At 42.7% G+C, this 21,604-nt stretch overlaps 1 protein-coding gene across 5 annotated transcripts in view; it reads right to left on the bottom strand.

Annotated features, from left to right (window-relative positions):
- The window catches only part of Nhsl1 (NHS like 1), a 138,567-nt gene that overhangs the window by 59,635 nt on the left and 57,328 nt on the right, over window positions 1–21,604 (bottom strand). For 4 of the 5 annotated variants that reach the window (XM_029532955.1, XM_021221247.1, XM_029532957.1 and 1 more), the window contains exon 2: window positions 11,642–11,794. In XM_029532955.1, coding sequence (XP_029388815.1) covers window positions 11,642–11,794 — 153 coding nt within the window. Of the gene's footprint in view, window positions 1–11,641; window positions 11,795–14,548; window positions 14,734–21,604 lie in introns of those variants that run through there. The other variant, XM_021221248.1, reaches the window with a different exon arrangement.

Genomic DNA, 21,604 nt, shown 5'->3' with positions numbered 1-21,604 from the left:
GGGAGGCAGAGGCAGGAGGATTTCTGAGTTCGAGGCCAGCCTGGTCTACACAGAGTGAGTTCCAGGACAGCCAGGGCTACATAGAGAAACCCTGTCTTGAAAAACCAAAAAAAAAAAAAAAATTCAACCTAACTCAACGTACAAGCACTGAACACAGATGAGCAGCTGAAGTCATCTTTCTCACCAAACGACTAATTAACACAGTGGAGCCACATTTCTACCAAGCCTCCAGCACCTCTCTTTTAAGGGAACCCCACGGTATCTGGTTCCACCACAAACCACCATTCTCCAATTCCCTAGGAAGACATAGGTCACACCTCTGGAGCTGTATCTCGGTCCCAAATCCACGGCCTTTCAACTGCTTCTTTCAAAGGTGACCAATGGCTTCCAAGTAACTCATAACTCTTCTGCCCAGGAGCACCAGGATGGCCGCCCCATCCCCCATCCCCCCACCCCCTACCCCGACCCCGTGACTTCCTCCTTCCACAGTTGCTCTCTTGTACCTTTTATGGCTGCAGCCCTTTAAAAATATAAAATAATTTATGCTTGCCGGGCTAACTGAAATCCAGCCCCCAGTCTCCTTCATCCCACTCTTGCTACCACAACCTTGCAGTTGTTGGCTCTGACTCTGCTCCCTGAAGTTGAAGATGACCAAGGCAGATGGAAGAGTATTTCTAGTCTTATATGCTGGACTGTGGGCTGAGGATACCCAGGACAAAGTCCTGTTACTAAAGCTCTTGGTTTAGGGGGTGAATGCACGTGGAAGCACAATTACTCTACTGTTTTAAACTTGTTTGCTGTTCTGCAGGAACGTGTGGAAGGGCAGAGAAGGGCCACTGGGAAGTCTGGAAGAGCTCTGTGGAGATTTAGATACCCATGGGACTATCAAAGAGGTGCAGTGGAAAATGGTCAGGTAAGAGAGGTCATGGATCAGAAGGGCAAAGATCGGATCGGAAGGCACAGTTGGGGGTGGGGCAAACTAGCATTCTAGTTCCCCATAAAAATGATAAGGTAAAGACATACAATACAAGAGGGCGAACGGGTGATTTGGTACAGGGACACAGACAGCTGGGGTCACTTCACACAGGTTGTGGTATTAAAGGTTTGAACAGGAGCTAGAAAATAATTTCAAATGAAGCAGAGATATGATTAAGCTTATGTTTCAAAGCCTACGCCCAAGGGTAGGGTGAGGCTTGGTAATGCCACCCTCAACATCGGACCAGTTATTCCTACCGTCTTATCTCTCCGCCTGGCTTAAGCTGCTGGAAGAAAACAAGTTACTCATCCTTGGCTCTATTACAGTATTCAGCCCAGTGACTCACTTGCAATACTTGGCCTAGAAAAGAAATTTATGAGAACAGGGACTTGATTTTTAGACAATTTGTCAGAACTTGGGCGCAGCAGTTGGTATGCCTCTGCGACAATAAGCTGCACATTTATCACACTTACAGAGTCAAGCCCATCAGAATTTTGGAGCTCGGAGAAAAAAACCAGAGAGAGAAACCCTAAGCTGTTTTCCGGAAGCCAAGAACAACAGTGAGATAAGATTCCCAGGATGGCCTTGCTGTGGACTAACAACTCTGAGATCAGAACCTTAGTCTTCCATCTCAGTTTCTGGAGTATGTATTGAACAGAGCGAGGCTTTAATCCATTGTGGTCCCTGTGCCTGAGGTAAATAGAAGAGCAGATTCTCATCCCTTTGTTCTGGGGGGGGGGGGACACTTAATATTTTATGGCCACCTCTGCCCCAATTTTATACCCATTTTTGTTTAAACTAGAAAAATGGGAGCCAGGCATGGTGGTGCGTGCTTCAAATCCCAGTGCTCAGGAAGCCGAGGCAGGATGTTCACTATGACTTTGAGACTAGTCTGAACTGCATAGTGAGTTCACAACCAGGCTAGACTGTAAAGACCCTATCTCAACAAAACAAAACAAAACAAAACAAAACCACCCAGAACACGATTTTGAACAATTTGTAAATAAATTACTTGCTCATAGAATTTAACATGTTTCTTCTTTAGCTAGCAATACTGTCTTCTTCTTTTTTTTTTTAATCTCAATGTTCTTCAGGAAGTCAGAGGCTAGGCAGAGTACCAAGTGCAAGTGATAAATCATTTACCTATTATTTCCAAACCTTTATAATTTTCCCTTGTAACATATTCTTTATGTATTTTAAGTCTTTCCAGGTATTAGAGCCTAATATAACCTCAGAAACAAACACCAAGTGGCATGAAGATGCGCCAGCCACACCTGACACCACACAGTGCTTCTTTGTCCCTCTTGCACTCATTTGAATGCTAATGAAATCTGTTGAGTGAAAAAGAAGATTCCAGAACAACTGTGAAGCTACCTTGGGCAACAATGAGCTCATCGGAATCTCCTCAATGAACTGCCTCAAGAAACCAAACCTGCCTTGGACATTGACCTCCCAGGGTGAGCCCTGTCCCTGTGAAGTTGACAGCAGCTATACAAGTCTCCTCGATATGCCCAGGGGACTGAGATCACACTAGGCCCGCAGAGTGGACATCCCTCACCTTCTCAGGGCTTTGGTCTGTCTGTCTACAGAATGTGAGAGGGCTGAGATGGCACCAGAGCGATGGGCACCTACCAGATCTCTACTGTAGGTGTTATTCAGAGTCTGCTGGAAAATGGGGAGGACATGAACCACAGCGACATGACAATAGCTGTCAATGTCACCTTACATCTCTCCTCTTCCTCCTCCTCCCTCAGTGCATGATGGGAGCAAAGCGTTCAAGGATCGTACCAACTAAGCCATGGCTGTCATTTCAGAAAAGGAACCATGTTTTACTCACTTATACCTGTGTATCATTACACTAAATTCAAATGCACCCCTCCTTCTACAAACACCTCTTCCACAATGAGGGGCAGGTATTTTGAGATTCCTGTTACAGGGTCTCCAGGACACGAATCTATTGCCCAAGACACAAGATATATTTGTGAGGTCTCAGAGACCCAAGTGCCCAAAGAAGATGGATGCAACAGTCAGTCTGTTGCATCAGATCCAGAGAAAAGACTGGATTCAGAAACTTGGCTGAATCTCCTCAGAAACCTGGTCCACAGAAAGCTATCCTACACTGGACTTTAAACATACACTCCTCTCTAAGCTTCTGAGACAAGTAGTCTCTTTATAGCATCATAGATCCCCAGCTCTGTCCTTTCATATGTAATGAATGTATCTCTGCCGTTAGAAGAGCATGGGCCAAATTGAATACTCTTCCCTGTCTTTGCACTTCCGAATCTAGAGCCAAGGAGCAAGCTGACCTGCTAAAATGCATTTCTCAGCAAGGAACTTTGACTACAAGAACATTCCTGATACCAACAGCAGATGCTCTGTGAACTAATTCAGGCAGCAGTGTACACAGATACAGTGACTAAACGGTCTGTTAAACATACTGTGAGAAACTGTATTTATATCTCCCAAGTTGAGCTTTTTGGAAACTTGAACATGATGCCTTTATTTCAGTCTTTAATATGCTCATTATTGTCAAATGAAGTCTGAAAGCTGTAGAGAAACAAACAAGGACCCTCTCTTGGAGCCAATCCCTGGCTTCTAATTCCTTCTTCCGGCTCAATTGAGATTCTTTCTAGAAAGCTAAAGGCCGTGTAGATAAAACGTGGCTATCAAGAGGGTATCTTTCATCAAAGCTGTCTCCAGTAAAGTCACAAAGGTTCATGTACTTACAGAGTTGTCTTAGTTAGGGTTTCTGTGGTTGGGAAGAGACACCATAACCAAGGCAACTCTTATAAAGGCAACGATTTGGGGCTGGTGAGATGGCTCAGCGGGTAAGAGCACCGACTGCTCTTCCAAAGGTCCTGAGTTCAAATCCCAGCAACCATATGGTGGCTCACAACCATCCGTAACAAGATCTGATGCCCTCTTCTGGAGTGTCTGAAGTCAGCTACAGTGTACATACATATAATAAATAAATAAATCTTTTAAAAAAAATAAATAAATAAAGGCAATGATTTAACTGGGGCTAGATTATAGGTTCAGAGGTTTAGTCCATTATAATCATGACAGGGAGCATGGCAGTGTCCAGGTAGGCATGGTGCTGGAGGAGCAGCTAAGAGTTCTACATCTTGATCTGCAGGCAGTCAGGAGAAGTCTGGCTTCCAGAAATCTAAGAGAAGGGTCTCAAAGCCCACTCCCACAGTGATACACTTCCTCCAACAAGACCACACCTCCTAATAGTGCCACTCCCTGGGCCAAGCATGTGGGTGTGTGCGTGCATGCGTCTGTCTATCTATCTATCTATCTATCTATCTATCTATCTATCTATCTATCTATCTATCTTCAAACCGACACAGGAGGTAAAATCTTCTGGGAGTTCAGTACAGTGCTAAGTGAATTCTTCATGGATAATAGAATCTATCTTCAAACTTCTCTATTCTCTGTAACAACAAGGGGCTGGAAAGATGGTCCTATGGTTCTAATCCCAGTACTCATATAATTACTTAAATCCAACCATAACTCCAGCTCCAGGGAATTTAACACCCTATCTTGGCCTCCATAGGCACCAAGCTTGCATGTGATCCATAGACATACATGTAGGCAAAACACTGATACATATAAAAATAAGAAAATCATAAAAAAAAAGAGGAATCCAAGAAACAAGCCAAACAAACATCAAAATACTGTTTTAAAGTCTAGGTAAGGTATAACTTCAAGGGTAGGAAATCATAACCTGAATCACTGGTAACAAGGGAAAAAAAACCAACATTTGATCTAAAACTGTGTCCACTCTGTTACATCAAGTGGATACAAAGTGGTCTAGAGACTGACAATGGATACAATGCGGTCTAGAGACTAACAAGGGATACAAAGAGGTCTAGAGACCCACAATAGATACAAATAATCTTTGCTACATTTTGAGCACTGAAACTGCACAGGGGATCCAGATGTGCCATGCGCCATGTTAGACATCTCCAAAGACCAGCCTCCCTGCAGTGTGGAAGTGAAGGACCAGCTAGGAGATTGATGGAGAACTGGAGAACAGGCCTCCTGGTACGTTTTTCAAGATTCCCTCTGCACCTGCACCTGCTCCACCCCACCTACAAAGCTGCCTGAATAGTTAGGATATCAAAGTGAGCCCCTTAAACTGGAGAGCGGTTCACTCTAAATCTCCAAAACCAGATGCTGTCTAAATAAAGAAGTGAACAGACAAGCCAGCAAACCAATAAGTACCAAACCCAGCAAGTACCAAACCCAGTAAGTACCAAACCCAGTAAGTACCAACCCAGTAAGTACCAACCCAGTAAGTACCAACCCAGTAAGTACCAACCCAGTAAGTACCAACCCAGTAAGTACCAAACCCAGTAAGTACCAAACCGGTAAGTACCAAACCCAGTAAGTACCAAACCCAGTAAGTACCAACCCAGTAAGTACCAACCCAGTAAGTACCAAACCGGTAAGTACCAAACTCAGTAAGTACCAAACCCAGTAAGTACCAACCCAGTAAGTACCAAACCGGTAAGTACCAAACCCAGTAAGTACCAACCCAGTAAGTACCAAACCAAACTGCTGCTCAAAGAGCAATCAAGTGTCTCAATCACCTGCCTCTGGACATTAGCTTAAACCTAACTTCTGCATAGCACAGTTTCTCATAAATGTGAGCCTTCCTCAGTCACAGGACTGACCACTGAGCACTTCCAGGTTCCTTTAAGAAGTACATTTTGGGTGTTCATTAGGACTCACTGTACCATTGCCATATGTACTTTGTAATCCCTAAAACTAGGCAAGCCCAGAAAGGGAGAAAATAATTCACAAGAGTACTTGAGTGATAACAAGTCAGCACTCACATACATGTTTAGCAAAAATGAAATGTCAGAACGTCTTTAAAATTAAAGACAAGGTCGCAGAGATGTTAGAGGGAGAACGAAATAGATTGCACACTACAGAGAATTATACTTTTCTATATTTCTGAGCAAGGAAAAAAAAATGTTCTGGTAGAATTAACTTAAACTGATAGCTCATACAAGGCCAAGTTTCCAAAATATACATACACGGAGATATTCAGTGTGTCCATACTATGTGCCCACGCTCTGATGTCTTCATTTCCACAGATGGCATAAGTGGAGATACCCAGGGTGTCCATACTGTGTGCCCACGCTCTGATACCCTCACTAGTGTTTCCCCGCTACTCTGAACCTTCACTGGTGTGGAGACAATGGACACCCTCCTTTTGTTTCTCTCAGTTTGCTAAGATGATGTGGGGGAAGAGGGACACAAGATTCTGAGTGGGTCAAAAGTGATCAAAAGTAAATACAGAAAAGAACTGAGTTGCTCGTTATCATTTCGTCCTATTCAGCGATGGTTCACAAAGCCATACTTAAAACCTCAGAAAAAAAAAAAAAAAAAGCTTAAAATCCAGACTTTAAAAGATGTAGTCCAAGAATTTTCCAAGGTTATAAATTTTGTGAATAGAACATCTCTCTTATGAAAAACTGTTGTGGGCTTTTAAAAAAAAAAAAAAAAAAACAGGGCTGGTGAGATGGCTCAGTGGTTAAGAGCACTGACTGCTCTTCCAGAGGTCATGAGTTCAAATCCCAGCAACCACAAGGCAGCTCACAACCATCCGTAATGAGGAACAGGGATCTAGAGCAAGATGGAGAAAGGGAAGGGGAAAAAAGAAAAGCAAGCAAGCAAACAAACAAAAAACCAAACAACTAACTGGAATTATCTTTTCAAAATAAAAATTTCAAGTTTTGGGCTGGTGAGATGGCTCAGTGTGTAAGAGCACCCGACTGCTCTTCCAAAGGTCCAGAGTTCAAATCCCAGCAACCACATGATGGCTCATAACCATCCGTAACGAGATCTGACGCCCTCTTCTGGAGTGTCTGAAGACAGCTACAGTGTACTTACATATAATAAATAAATAAATCTTTAAAAAAAAAAAAAATTTCAAGTTTTGGCAACACTTGGGGTGATGGTTATCTCCTGTGTGGCACTGAAAAACCCATTGACAGATGCTCAGTTCTCTAAGTGAAGGAAAGCCCTGACGTGGGGCTTGAAAATACATGAACTTGAGAGTGAGGCATAGTTTCCTGGAGAGTAATCAAAAAGCTGGCGGGCCTGAATATTCAGACTCAGGCATACCATGGCGGCCAAACTCTCTGCAAGCCAGCCCATGCAGTGCTCGGCTGCTCAGGAGCTGGGCAGAGCAATCCCGGCAAAGCACTGCCTAAAGGATTTGTCCTGGGAGTCCTGCCACGGTCTCATTAATTATCTGGCGGAGGAAGGTAAGCTATATAAAGTAGAGATGCTGCTTGCTGAAACTGACTAAAGATGAACCACTGGGGCCTGAAGGAGTCTCCACTAAGGTTGGATTTAAGTACACTAAGCAATCAGTAGAATGAAGGTGATTAAGATCAAAGTATAACTCCAAGGCCATGCAAATGAGCAAAACTGACACTGTTCTCATTTAAGCTTGTAGTCATTGAACATGTAAGTTATTCTGGCTTAATGAAAAAAAGAACCTGATAGTATCCTAAGTTTTAGAGTCCAAAATAAGATATTCTAAGACACATGAGAAAAGCAATGCATTAGGAAAATTAAGGGGAAAAGAAAGTGGGCAAGATGGTTTGGCAGGGAAAGGGGCTTGCCATTAAACCTAAGGATCTGAGTTTGATCCCCAGGACCCATATGGGGAAAGGGAAGAATTGCTTCTATACGCTAGCAGGTTGCCCTTTGACCAACACACATTTGCCATGGTACATATATATACATAGACAGACGACAGATAGATAGATAGATAGTCAGATGATCTATCACATAGACATAAAAAATAATTCAAGGAAGAAAAAAACAGCAATAATTTTATGACAAATCTACTGCTTGTCTGCCAGTCTCTGAGCAAAAATTTTTTTTTTTTTTTTTTTTTTTCATTCCCAAAGAGTAGTTTTGGGCACATCTCTTGAGTGTTTTTGTGGTGTGATTTGTACGACAGAGTACAAATTCCAGGATAGTCAGGATTTTGCCTTCATATTCTACACTTGTTTCAGAACAATAGACTCCCAATAAACTGTTATTAAAGTCAGTTTAATAGAGTGGTGAGTTCCACAGCCTAAGGGGATCCAAGTTTAAGTCCTGGCTGTTACAACCAACTTTGAGTTGGGAGACAGGTTTACCTTTGTGAATTATTGCTTCATCTAGGTGCACGGTGAACATTAGAATAACTATGAAGATTAAATGAAATAAGACACTCAGTGAGATGAAACTAGTTCTCAGCATTGTAATAACACAGCGGTTCTCAACCTGTGCATCATGACTGCAGAAAAATACACATTTCGGATGGTCTTAGGAACTGAGACAGGGCTTAGTAGCAAAATTATCGTTATAAAGTAGCAATGAAAATAAAGTTATGGTTGGGGGTTCTGACCTGAGAACATTGAAAGTATGTATTTACTGATGGTTGTGACCTATAGGTTGAGAACATTTAATAGGCATGCATTGGTATCATTGTGCTAAAACATTAACAAACAAATCCCTTAGCAAATGACTGATACTTAAGTAATTCTTATAAAGCCAGAGGTTTCTCAACTGCTTTCTCCTTGGATCAATGACAGAACTCTTCAAGATTCAAATTTCCTACAACTGGGTAATAGAAATCTGGTGCTCTGCACTCGGGAGGCAGAGGCAGGCAGATTTCCGAGTTCGAGGCCAGCCTGGTCTACAAAGTGAGTTCCAGGACAGCCAGGGCTATACAGAGAAATTAAGTGTGAAAAAAAAAAAAAAAAAAAAAAAAAAAAAAAAAGACTGAAAGTCTACGTCTAATAAAGGCCTTTCAAACAGAACTTGGAAGAGTTTTCCAGCAGCAGAATTGCACTGCAGGAAATTGTTCAGGTCCCCCAGACAGAGCAAGAGGCTGCCAGATGCAGCTGTGGCTCTGCCCAAAGGAACAAGGACAAACCACCCCTCCCCCTAAAAAACCACGGGATTTAAGCAACAGTTTATATCTTTTTCAAAGATAATTGACTGCTTAAATCAAAATGTTATGTTGTATTGTGCGGTTTGAAGCATGCATATGTAAGAAGTATAACAATAAAAGCCAAAAGGTCAGGAGGGGAAGGGAGTTCATATTGTACGAAGATTCTTGTATGCAAAATGGGGAGGGGAACAGTGATAAGATGTCTGTCTGTCTGTCTGTATTGTGTATGTATGTGGTCTGGAGAGATGGTACAGTGCTAAAGAGTGCTTGCTGCTCTTATGAAGGATCCAATTTTGTGTCCAGAAATCAAACTGGGCAGCTTATAGCTGCCTATAACTCTAGCCCCAGGAGATCTGGCGCCCTCTTGTGGCCTCCTTGAGCACCTGCATTCACAGGCATGTACACATACACACAATTAGATGTATACACATAGATACACACATGTAGATGCACACACATTGATGCACACATGTAGATAACAGAAATGAAAAATAAAAACTCTTATTTTTTTTTAAAGATTGGGTACCTTTAATCCTAGCACTCTGGGTAGGCAGATCTCCATGAGTTCAGTGTAAACCCTGTCTAGAAAAACAGAAAACAAGAAATATTTCAAGAAGGACGGTCAGTTCTCTAGTATTTTGTGGCTTGTTTTTGAGGCAGGGTCTTATAGCCCAGGCTGGCTTCAAACTCAGTATGTGGGTGACTCTGAACTTCAGTGCTGGGGTCACAGGCAGTCACCATGCCATCCTGTCTGCTGGCTATCAAACCCCTGGGTTTGTGCATGCAAGGCAAGCACTCTACCTACCGGGCCACACCCCAGCCTCAGTTCTTCACAACTTTAAAAGTAATTACACTTAATAACAGAACTTCAAAATATATGAGGCAGAAACTACAAAAAATTAAGAGGCTGGAACTACAAATACAAATATAGCAATCATAATAATTGGCTGTGTCGATATTCCTTAATTACATATATCAAAAATAAGTTAGGCTCTGGAAGACTTGAGCCACAGCATCGCCTTGACCCCCATGATCTCATGGACTATTTTGTCCAACAGGAGCGGAAACATACACAGTTTTGAGAATCCCAGAGAACAGTTACCAAAATAGGCCATAATCTTTCCATAAGGCAAGTCTCAGTAAATTTAAAAAGATTTAAGTAATAATAAAAAAAATGTTTTCTCACCACAATGGAATTAAATTAGAAGCTAATAATAGAGATCCCTGGAAAATTCCCAAATATTTGGGAACTTTGCTTCTAAATAACGCATGGGTCAAAGGAGAATACAAAGAGAAATTCAAACATATTTTGAGTAGGCTAGAAACTCAGCGTGAAAGTTTGTCACCCAGTCAAGGTCAGGGATGTTTCTGTTTTAGTCTCATTTCTGTTGCTGTGGTAAAAGCACTCTGATTAAATAAATTAAAAAAAAAAAAAACAAAAACAATTTAGGAGCCAGGCGTGGTGGTGCACGCCTTTAATCCCAGCACTCNGGAGGNAGAGGCAGGCAGATTTCNGAGTTCGAGGCCAGCCTGGTCTACANAGTGAGTTCCAGGACAGCCAGGGCTANACAGAGAAACCCTGTCTCGAAAAAAACCAAAAAAAGAAAGAAAGAAAGAAAGAAAGAAAGAAAGAAAGAAAGAAAGAAAGAAAGAAAGAAAGAAAGAAAGAAAGAAAGAAATCTGGTGCTCAGATTCATTAAATTTCAAGTTAACCACAAATACTTCTTCGATACATTTATGTCCCAAATGTCACATGACAAACAAGAGAGTTCTGATAGGAATGGTGCACTGTAGGGTAAGTACTTTGGTGTGCTGTTTTATTACAAAGTCTCTCCAAGTCTTTCCAAGTGAACCTTGTCCTTCAGAAGAATCCCCCGGCCTCCCACTTTATTGTCTCTGCAAAGATGAAAACCTTTCACTACTCATTTGCTGATTTCAACATCAACAGTTTGTTAGAGTCGTATAATCTCTGTAGAAATGCATGCCTTGGGCTGGAGAGATGGCTCAGCGGTTAAGAGCACTGACTGCTCTTCTGAAGTCCTGAGTTCAAATCCCAGCAACCACATGGTGGCTCACAATCATCCATAATGAGATCTGATGCCCTCTTCTGGTGTGTCTGAAAACAGCTACAGTGCACTTACATATAATAAATAAATCTTTAAAAAAAAAAAAAAAGAAGAAGAAGAAAGAAACGCATGCCTCTAGTATGTCCCAGCAGCCACTGCCAACAGAAGAAGCCCTGCAGGGCATTATCCAATTCTGATGCCTTAATTAGCATCAAGTCAAAGTTTACATATAGAAGCACCCCCTGCCCCGCCTTCTAACAGTGACCAAACTGAACAAACCGTTTAAAAGCACCAGCTTGAGCAAATTTGCTTTCAATACCTACAACAGCTTTAAAAGGCAGCGGCAAGATCCCATGTCAGCACAAGTTTATTTGGATTGGATTAATACTGGTGGTTGGAACACGCAGAGGGGATTCTAAGCGTCACTGGGTTCTTTGAAGGCAGATGTGCAAGCCAGTTTAAAAGGCAGGGTCTTACAAGGAGCGGAAGCTTCTTGGCATACGTAAAGCTGTATTTATGGAGACATTCAGTGTCCACACCTCCTCTTTTACAGCGATTAAACTGATGCTATCCGTTCCTACCCATTAGCCATCCCAGTCCAGCCATCCAGAGAGAAGGCTGTCTTACCCCTTAGCACTGATTTGAGGTTGAGCTTGGCTTGGCGGTGCAGGTCCTCAACACAGGGGGGTCTTGTGGTGGGAAGGAACACATTCTCCTGCTGATGCCACGGTGCCGTGTAGTGGACAGTCCATCGACTCTCCTCGTCCAAGTTGGAAACCGCTACAGAGAAAAGGAACAGATTCACATGTCAGTTGTTGACTCTGAATCTATGACAGTAAGGTAAGGTCTCAGTCGCCAAGCATGGCGGCTCATGCCTTTAATCCCCACCATTGCGAGGCTGGGACACGAGGGTTGCTAAAAGTTTGACACCAGCCTGAGTTACATACTGGGTTCCAGGTCAGCCTGGAAGACACTGAGTGAGACCCTGTTTCAAAAACAACAAGAGGAAGATAAGGCTGTGGTGTTTAACACACCACTGGGCAAGAATCTGCCAAGAACAAAGGAGCAACCTCTCGAGAGACTCCATCTCAGGCCTCAGGGGTCCGTTTATCCACTGAGCTACATCTATCTGTAGAGAAAAATCGAAAACGGTCCAACCACCACACAACACGTTCATAGCATGTTTGCTCAGCTTCCCGCGTCCCAAAAATCATAGCTCCTCTTCCTGTTTCTGTTTTAGAAGAATGAGGGACAAACTTGACGGAGACCTCTCGTTCCTCTTTATCCACACACGACAAACTCACATTTACCAACTGTACAAGAAGAAAACAAACTCCCCCACCACGAGGTTGGAACCAAATATTTCTCTTTCGAATAACTAAAAACAAATAAACAAACAAACAAAACCACCACTGCTACAAGTGTAAATAAAAACTTTAAAACCTAGTATGTTCTGTATAGCCATCTGTGCTATACAGTTCTCTCATTTATGCTTTCATGGGATACTTTTGTATTAAATGTTTTTAAAATGTTTAATGCAGTCGACTTTAACACAAACCAATTTACTTGACATTTTTCAACGAAAAACAGTCCAAAACCTTGCTGGGGCAGAAACTCGCAGAGACACTGAGCCTAAGATGAATTTCTGAGATAATTTTCTTACACTCCACTGGGGCTTGGGATGTCTTTGGTATGTATTTCCCATCAACACTGACATCCTAGAGTATGAGTGGATTTCCGGAAGCTGGCAGCATCCACACACATTCATCAGCAATGCTCCAATACTTTCTATATGTCTGCCACACGCTTACGCACAGGAGAGACTAGATGTAAGGAAAAGCAAGCCTTTGAACTGGGCATGGACCTGGGTGGCAAACCTAACTCATGGAGAGCCCGGAAATGCTATCTATGATCATGAGTCAGAGGTAGGTCTACCCTGACTGTGCTCTGTAACAGACAGCTGCCCAGCACGGCAGAGTGTAGACCTGGGAACTCGATGATGAAACGCCATCTCAAAAGAACATGAAAATAAAAGTAAGTGAACTAATGACTCTGTTTGAACATACTTAAAATTAACTAAACACACCCTATAATGCAGTAATTAAGACTACTACTATAGAACCCAAGTAGACTAAGGTTGTTCATAAGATAACAATAAATAAAGCAAGGCTGTGGCCCAGACAATGAATTCTTAAGGAGCCCCCAGAACTATTTCCATGGAAGAGTAGTGCCTTCTTTTTGACTGGCCCCCCATACACCTAAAACCCACCCTTCTGACAATTTTTCCTGCAGTTACCGCATGTTAAAGGCTTATGGATCTGAAAAGACGAGAGCTACCTTCTCCATAAGTTGCTAAATGGTAATCAACATTGAGAACCAGACATAAAGTTATAAACAGAAATGCTGTTTTCTGCTTATAATGTTTGACAAAGATTGGTCTATAAACCAGGCCCCTGCTATTTTACATGTTGAACAAGAATTCTGCAAGGTTCATACCACCACCAGCCTTGATACAGAAACTCCCAAAGCATGGTCTTTACTCTGCTGTCTGGTTCAGAGAGTAACGTAGCTCCACGCGGCCAGAGGTCCCCTGAAGTACACACAGAATTCACGACAATGTTTTTTTCACTAATGTCTATTTATTAGAGTTTTAATTGCCTTGGATGGAAAAAGGGAAATTTCCCTCTTTGCTCATTACAAATCAAATCTAAGTGATGGTGTCTGAGGCCCCCGTAATTGTACCATCAGCCCCAGGGCACAGCTACTAACTGGCTCCTCTGAAAGAGCTGCTGTCTCTTCCCGCTGTACCTGCCTCCTGCCAGGGCAGATTTGTATCAGTCCATCCACAGACAGGCTTCGAGCTAGAGAGATGCGGAATGTGAACCAGAGTGTTGTTCTTTGTTGTAGTCTCCGAGACCCTCCCTGCACATTTATCCAGATAAAAGGACAACACAAAGCCACACGGAAATAAGCTAATAGAAAAAAATAAATCCATGTCACTGTAAAATTACATTTTCACGGGCATGAAGAAGCACCTAGATTAACGTAATTTAAACTGACAAGAAGTACACAACGAAGCCACAACACAAAAGCTCACTGCTTTATGACAGTCATCCGTCTAGACAGTTCTGAAATCCATAACACAGAATACCAGGGGGCTTTAGAGGATCGTCCCCAGCAGAACTATGTGACCCAGTACACAATGGCTCGAACCTCATCCGCTCATCCAGCCGAACACTCAGAAATCACGCAGTGGTATATCAAGGCAGAGTCAACACAAAGACTTTCCCCTTCCTTAAAGGACTTATTTAGGAAGTATAAAAAAAAAAAATTAATAAAGACATGTAAAACCCCAAACAAATAAATAAGACAGACCAAGGGAAAATAGTACTGCCCGAGGTGATTCAATGACCTGGTATACTATAGAGATTAATTTAAGGCTATTGAGCTCTTTCACTGTGATTTCAGCAGACACACACACACACACACACACACACACACACACACACACACACACATCCCAGAACTACTTACTTTTTTTCTTAAAAAGTTTAAAGAAAGATTTAATCTTTGCATTTATGAAGACCACCATTTCCTCTCTGCAGCACCTACATAGGCTCAGAATTAGAAGTCACTTCTAAACAAAAGCTGGGTCCCCTGGGTCGGTGGCAAACTGCGCCCCACTACTCCAGAGAGCACCTTTCTTCCTCAGGTGGCAGTTCTTCGACATCTGACTGCCAAAGCTGCTGTAACTCTGAGGTCAAGTTTATAGTCAGGTGGTTACAAACCATTAGCAATCCTTGAACCAGAAAAACTCCCACTGAAACCTAATCTGAAAGGCTGGGAGCAGCCTGCGACAACAGGCGGAAAGAGAGAGCCAATCACGATCCTCATTTGCATGAGCGCTGCGTCAAGCGCTCTGCCTGGGTGCCCATTCATTTCATTTCCGCCTCATACATCTGAAGTTTCTCCTGTCTGGAGTCCACAAACAGACAAATAGCAGATTTTGCTTTCTAGAAGTCACATCATGACGAAAGAAATGTGTGCCCTGTTTTCACGAGGCTACTGTATACGTCCAGATTTTTTTTTTCCCCCTTTTAAACAGGAGCCAGTAAATCTGAGTGTAATCCCACTCTGGGTGTTAGGGATGTGAACTGATACAGGGGAAAGGAACCGATCTTTGTTTCCCAGCCACGCCCCCAGGCTCTGCCTCCTACACCAAGGGAACTTTCATGAGCAGCAGAGCTTTAGAACAGAATCCCCCGGGGAGCTTTGAGAGATGGCTTCGTAGCATTTTTATGCAAATGAGGGTGCCCTGTCTTCTCACCCTCAGCTAGTTACTGCACTCAGCATCGGGTCTTGGGAAGTGTGATCTCATTTGCATCTAGCTGACACAACTCTTAAAAAAACAAACAAAACCCTTTAACTTCCTCACTCCAAAGGAGAAATTAGATACATTACAGGAATTACTTTAATCTCTTTTAGATGCAGTAATTACCTAACGGCCTGGTTCTAACAATTCCATCCCAGCTTTACTGGGTAGTAGTTTTAAATAAGCATTACTTGGATTACTCTTTAGCTCAATGTCACCAATGGGAAATCAAGGCACTAATTAGAAAAATACAATCCCAGAGGAAAGAGATACACGTGGAAAAACTGAAGAAAACATCAGGAACCAAAGGGGTAGGCAGGAAAAGTGTCCCACAACTCACCCCATTCCACACAGAACAGTCTGTGAAGCAATTTAAAGGACCTCTTAGTTCATAGCTTGGGGCCAGACTTGTAACTGAACGGAAAATGTAATAATCCTCTAATTCAAAACATTTACTTTATAACGAAGGCTCTGAGTCAAAGAATAGCAGTTTAGATATGTGGCTTCCCTTGGGGAAAGCTTGGTGATGCTGGCCCCTCAAACTTCCTCATCCTTTTAACCATACTTTTTGGGTAACAAAAGCAAGCAAACAGCAACCAGAGAAACTAGCAGTAGAGTTATCACACACAGAGGAGTTCTGATGGGTGCTCTTTAGTCTTCTGCATGGCTTTGCTTAAAAGTCATCAAAGTGTTACATGGCAAATGAGTAACAGCCAAGACTGCAATTCAAATTATATGGCTGTCTTAAATTGAGAGCAAAGTCCCCCCTCAGACATATCAGTGACTGTGACCTTGCTCTGTGTGCTAGAGACAGGTAGAGTTCCAGAAAGAAGCAATCCTATTCGCCGCCTACCAATGTCTGAGGTTCCATGTCACCACAACAACTCTCCAAAAGAAAGTAGAGCCTGTTCAAGAGAGCAAACACCTTGAATACACTCAATCCTGTACAACACACACCTTTCTGTGTACACAGTAATGGACCGCAAACACGGATATACTCGATAAATAGGCTAAGTATCAATCACCTATTAAATGCTCCCTCAGGCTTACGTTATTTGACAAGAAACTTCTTAACAATGAGGCAGATCAGAGAGTAGAAGTTCAATGGGTATAAGAAAGGTTTGACAAAAGTAGAAGAGAAGAGGTGGGAAGAGAGGTGGGTGGGTCTTGATGGATTTTAAACAAGTCAGGGCGGTCCTTGCTGAAGGGTGAGGTTTGAGGACAGACTTAAAGGAGAAGATTCCATAAAACAGAACTCGGCGATAAATCCCACTGGCTCTCCTTTTCAAAACAGAGGGCTGTTCCTCACGTCTCCAATGCCCCCCCATACCCCCACCCCCCCACCCCCAAGTAGTTAACAGAATGTTCTTTCCCTTCTTAGAAAATGAATTGTAACAAGAGTCAAGCATGGAGCAAAATACTTCCTTCTCCCGTCAGACCGTCTGGTGATAAATAGCCACAGTTGAGGAAGCCCACAGAAGACAGGCTTCAGGCCCCAGATCCAGGGGCACTTCATCTTCTATGTATGTACTAAGTTCATGTCTTCAGGTGACAAGCCAGATAAATTATCATGTTTATTAACGGTTACACACCGTTATATCTTGGCACTATACGTTTTATTAACTTTTATTCATTGCAAAGTCGTCCCCAGTCTAACCCCCATCTCGCACTTGACATCATAAGGATCAGCCCAGGAGCTGAGACAGATGCCTAACCACACAGTCTGGATGCCTTTCTGCCGTGATTTATTTAAGCAAATACCTAGTATTTTGAAGTTGCTTTGTTTATACATTCAACATAGGCTTCTATGGTACTTCCTATTCCAGTTGTAGACAACTATACTAACAGCTGCAGAAGCAAAACATCTGTAATGTCCTAGACTCTGGAAACTTGACAGAATAGCACAATAATGGAGACCCACAGTTCTGCAACCACCAACTTCCCGTCCCAAGACGTCCATGCCATACTTTGGTCAGCTGGACAGGGGAGGTAAGGATGGCATTTTCATCCAGGTTACTATCAGAACTTAAAACATTATGGTTGGTCAATTCCATGGAATATTTCTTGGTATATGGTAGTAAGCATTTGTGTTGATTAAATCTGCAAATAAAATCCAGAAATGGCTAAGTATCCATATGCTGAATAAAGAATTATGCTTATTTTTAAAACTGTACTGTGTATGTGGTATTTGTGAGTGTGCAGTGTGTTTGTGCATATGTGTGCATTGCATGCATGGATGAAGATGAAAGGGCAACTTGCAGCAGTTGGTTTTCTCCTTCTGCCATAGGGAGCCAGGGATTGAACTCAGATCATCGGGCTTGGTGGCAAGCACCTTTAGCTGCTGAGTCATCTTGCCAGTCCAAGAGGAACGCTCTAGTGAAGAAGAATCGGCTTTGCTGACACCATAACTATCTGCCTCTAGCCTCAGAGTTAAACTGTCAGCTCCTCAAATGACTGCTCTAACTGCCCACAGAGCTTTCGTCTCTATCACCTTCACGTGGAAATCCTCAGAGCTTCTCAGGAGAGAGAGCTGCCTTGGCCGGTAAAGTGTCTGCTGCACAAGCATGAAGACCTGAGTTCGAGCCCCTGGCACCCCTGTGAAAAGGCAAGTGTAACAGTGAATACCTGTACTCTCAACCCTGGGGGAGCGGAGACAGAAGGATCCTTAAGGTCTGCAGAGCAGCCAGGCTAGCTCCTGGTTCAGTGGGTCTTCCCTACTTCAGAAAACGTAAGGCGAAAAGTGATTGAAGAACAAACACGTTAGCCTGTGGCCTCCACAGGAACATATACACGCAAAGGGAAAAATAAGTAAATGAATTTAAATTTTTTAAAAAAAAACCCTATGCCTCAATATTGGTTAAATAATCCTGGTAGAACTTTGATGGCCTAGTACTTAAAGCATTGAACCCCAATAATCAAATTGACTTATTCTGATACACAGCTTTGGAATTCTATTTCTATCACTGTGCTATGAAATTTGTATCCAACTTTTCTCCTTATACTTTTTCCATTAATGAGATCTTCTTAGTAGTAAGTGTCATATTTAAAGGTTTTTTTCTTAGCCAGGAGTAGTACCACACATCTTCAATCCCAGCAGTCTGGAGGCAGAGTCAGGTAGATCCCTGAGAGTGGCAGGCCAGCCTTGTCTAAGCTGGACTTCAGGACAGCCAGGGCTACCCAGAGAAATCTTGCCTCGAAAACCCAAAATAAATAAATAAAAACAATAAAATTTTCTCTTTTTTCGTCTAGGCCAGCTATGCAGGAGTCAGAACGACGGCTTGAACTTATGAGTTCAAGTTCAGAACTGCCTGGGCAATATAGTGAGAGCATCTTTATTAACAACAAATGTTCTTTGGCACATCATGCTCTCACGTCCCCTGGTAGGTATATCCAACATATCAGAAAGCACATTAACTATGACAGTGGCCTATGTCCAATCTTTACAGTTTTCTGCTGAACACCCACTCATCCCCTTGTATGTCCAGGGTAAAAGTGTATCACCCATGGCCACAGAGGTGCACATGCCTACAATTCCAGCGCGGGTCCGGTCGAAGCGAGCATCACTGAATTCAAGGCCATCCTAGGCTACCCATGGAAACTCATCTCAAAAGCAATCGTCTAGAGATAGAGCTCGGTAGTCAAGTATGTGTGTGGGAGGCTCACAAGGTCCTAGATTCTACTGCCTCCTTAAAAAAAAAAAAAAAAAAAGCAACAGGCCTTCTTAGGAGGTTCACAGTCCAGTGGGGAAGACACACCCTAAAAGATAAAAATGGTAGTAAAAATGAGTAAGACCAGAGAAGAGAACTGGAAATTCCTAGTGGAAATGGTGAAGGACCTCTCATTTATTTGGAAGAGGAACAAGTCGCTGGGATGCTACAGAAGGGAGTCTCAGTGAGGACATAAAGGGAGGGACTCTGGTTAAGACTCAGGTCTGCATAGCACACAGTAGGAAGACTCTTGGGACACACCCACACTGTTTGTCACCAGGAGGCAGGCAGTGGTTAAAGAAAGACATGGGACGCCTAGCTGTGTCACCCTCTATGCTACAAAGTGAGGGTGTGCTCACTCCGAGCGAACTTTCTGCACAGGGCTTCCCTCCCTCCGCCTTGGTTCAACAGCGGAATACACTGTGAACATCTGAGCATCTCAAGCGTTAAGTGGTCCCCAACTCTGCAGCTCCTACAGGGCATCATCATCAGAGAGCTCCTGCCATGAGTGGGAGACAGGTCACAGTCAAAACAGAGGTGTGTATGGGAGTGTTTTCCAGACATCCCCGCAGGTGGCGCAGAGGGCGGGTGTAAAAGCACAGGCTCAATTCTCAGTTCAGAGTTGGACACCCAGATCTCTCTCAAGGCACGTGCCCGTGTTTGAACTCTGAAACGCTTCTGCTTCACAGCATCAAGAACACTACGCTTTAAGAGTCACAGACACATAAAATATGGACAAACAGCCAGGGGTTGGCTTTTTAGAAGAAGCCAGGCCGCCTGGGTTCTTTCTGCCTTAAGCTTCAGGCAGAGACTCCCTCCCCCAACTCTTCACTAGCCGCCCATGTCACTGGACCGGCTGGTTCTGTGTCAACTCAACACAGGCTGGAGGTATCACAGAGAAAGGAGCTTCAGTTGGGGAAATGGCTCCACCAGATCCAGCTGTAAGGCATTTTCTCAATTAGTGATCAAGGGGGAAGGTCCCTTGTGGGTGGTGCCATCCCTGGGCTGGTAGTCTTGGGTTCTATAAGAGAGCAGGCTGAGCAAGCCAGAGGAAGCAAGCCAGTTAAGAACATTCCTCCATGGCCTCTGCATCAGCTCCTGCTTCCTGACCTGCTTGAGTTCCAGTCCTGACTTCCTTGGTGATGAACAGCAGTGTGGAAGTGTAAGCCGAATAAACCCTTTCCTCCCCAACTTGCTTCTTGGTCATGATGTTTGTGCAGGAATAGAAACCCTGACTAAGACAATCACCATCCACCCTTTCATCTTTAGCACAATGGGGTCATTTTGAGGGTCAAAACAACAACAACAAAATAACAAAGCAAAACATCAAAAAGCAAGCAAGCAAACAAACAACTGTCTGCTGAAAGGAAGAGCTAAACAGCAAAGGCATGGAAGCTTCCAGAACCCTGCCACACAGTCTACAGCCCCTTCTCATCCCCATTTTCATAAAATTTCAGGCTTCTTGGTACATTAAGAACAGTGGAACATTACAAGCTTTTTCAATCTCTGAACATTCATTCTGATAAACAATATTGATTTTTAAAAGGGGCCATTTTCAAATGTTATACACAAGAGTTACATGAAGACATGAGGTTAGCCTATATAACATTTTATACATATATTTTACACACATATATGCTATATTGTAATATATCATCAGTATACTATATGTATATTATATACATACATTTATTATACACACAATGAAATCTTCATCAATTGAAAATAAAATATATAATTACCAAAGAGTGCTGTGTTTGACTAGGTTGGAAATAGAAAGAATGGAAGACTTAAAAAAAAAAATCATACTTAACATACATTTAAGGTCAGAGCTCTGTAGTACACGATAAATATAACATATCTCAGGGAACTTCAGCTCCTCAAATAGAAAATTCCTCAGCCCAACCTCATCTATAAGTAGTATGTTTACTGGTTGCTAACCTTAAGGCTATTTTATAAAAATCAAGTTTAACATCTAAATTAGAACAACAGAGGGCTGGAGAAATAGCTCAGCAGGTAGGAGAGCTGGATTTGATTCTAAGCACCCAGAAGGCGGCTCACAACTGTCTGTAACTCCATTTCCAGGGGCTCTACCATAGTCTTCTAGCCTCCTCGGGCACTGCATGCACATAGTGCACATATGTACATGCATATAAAATGTAAAATCCTTAAAAACTTCATCTATTATGGTTTTGAGGCTCATTGGGCAAACTGAAAAACATCATACAGTATAACCCTATTAGGTTAATTAAATGTGCATACTTGACAAGAGATTGCAGAAAATACTAAAAATTAACATAATTTATGAGAGAGAGAGAGAGAGAGAGAGAGAGAGAGAGAGAGAGAGAGAGAGAGAGAGAGACTGTTCCCAGAAAGAAGAAATCATGCAATGAAACTTCATGCAGAATTATTTTAACTGTTCCACTAATGTTATTTCACAAAGCACATTTAAATTCATCAATACCCCAGAACTTCACAGACACAATGAGATAATCTTCGGTTTCCAAATTA

This window comes from Mus pahari, chromosome 21 (genome assembly GCF_900095145.1).
Source record: "Mus pahari chromosome 21, PAHARI_EIJ_v1.1, whole genome shotgun sequence".
Lineage (NCBI taxonomy): Eukaryota > Metazoa > Chordata > Mammalia > Rodentia > Muridae > Mus > Mus pahari.
The sequence above is the reverse complement of the archived record's forward strand: the minus strand, read 5'-3'. Positions and strand labels throughout refer to the sequence as shown.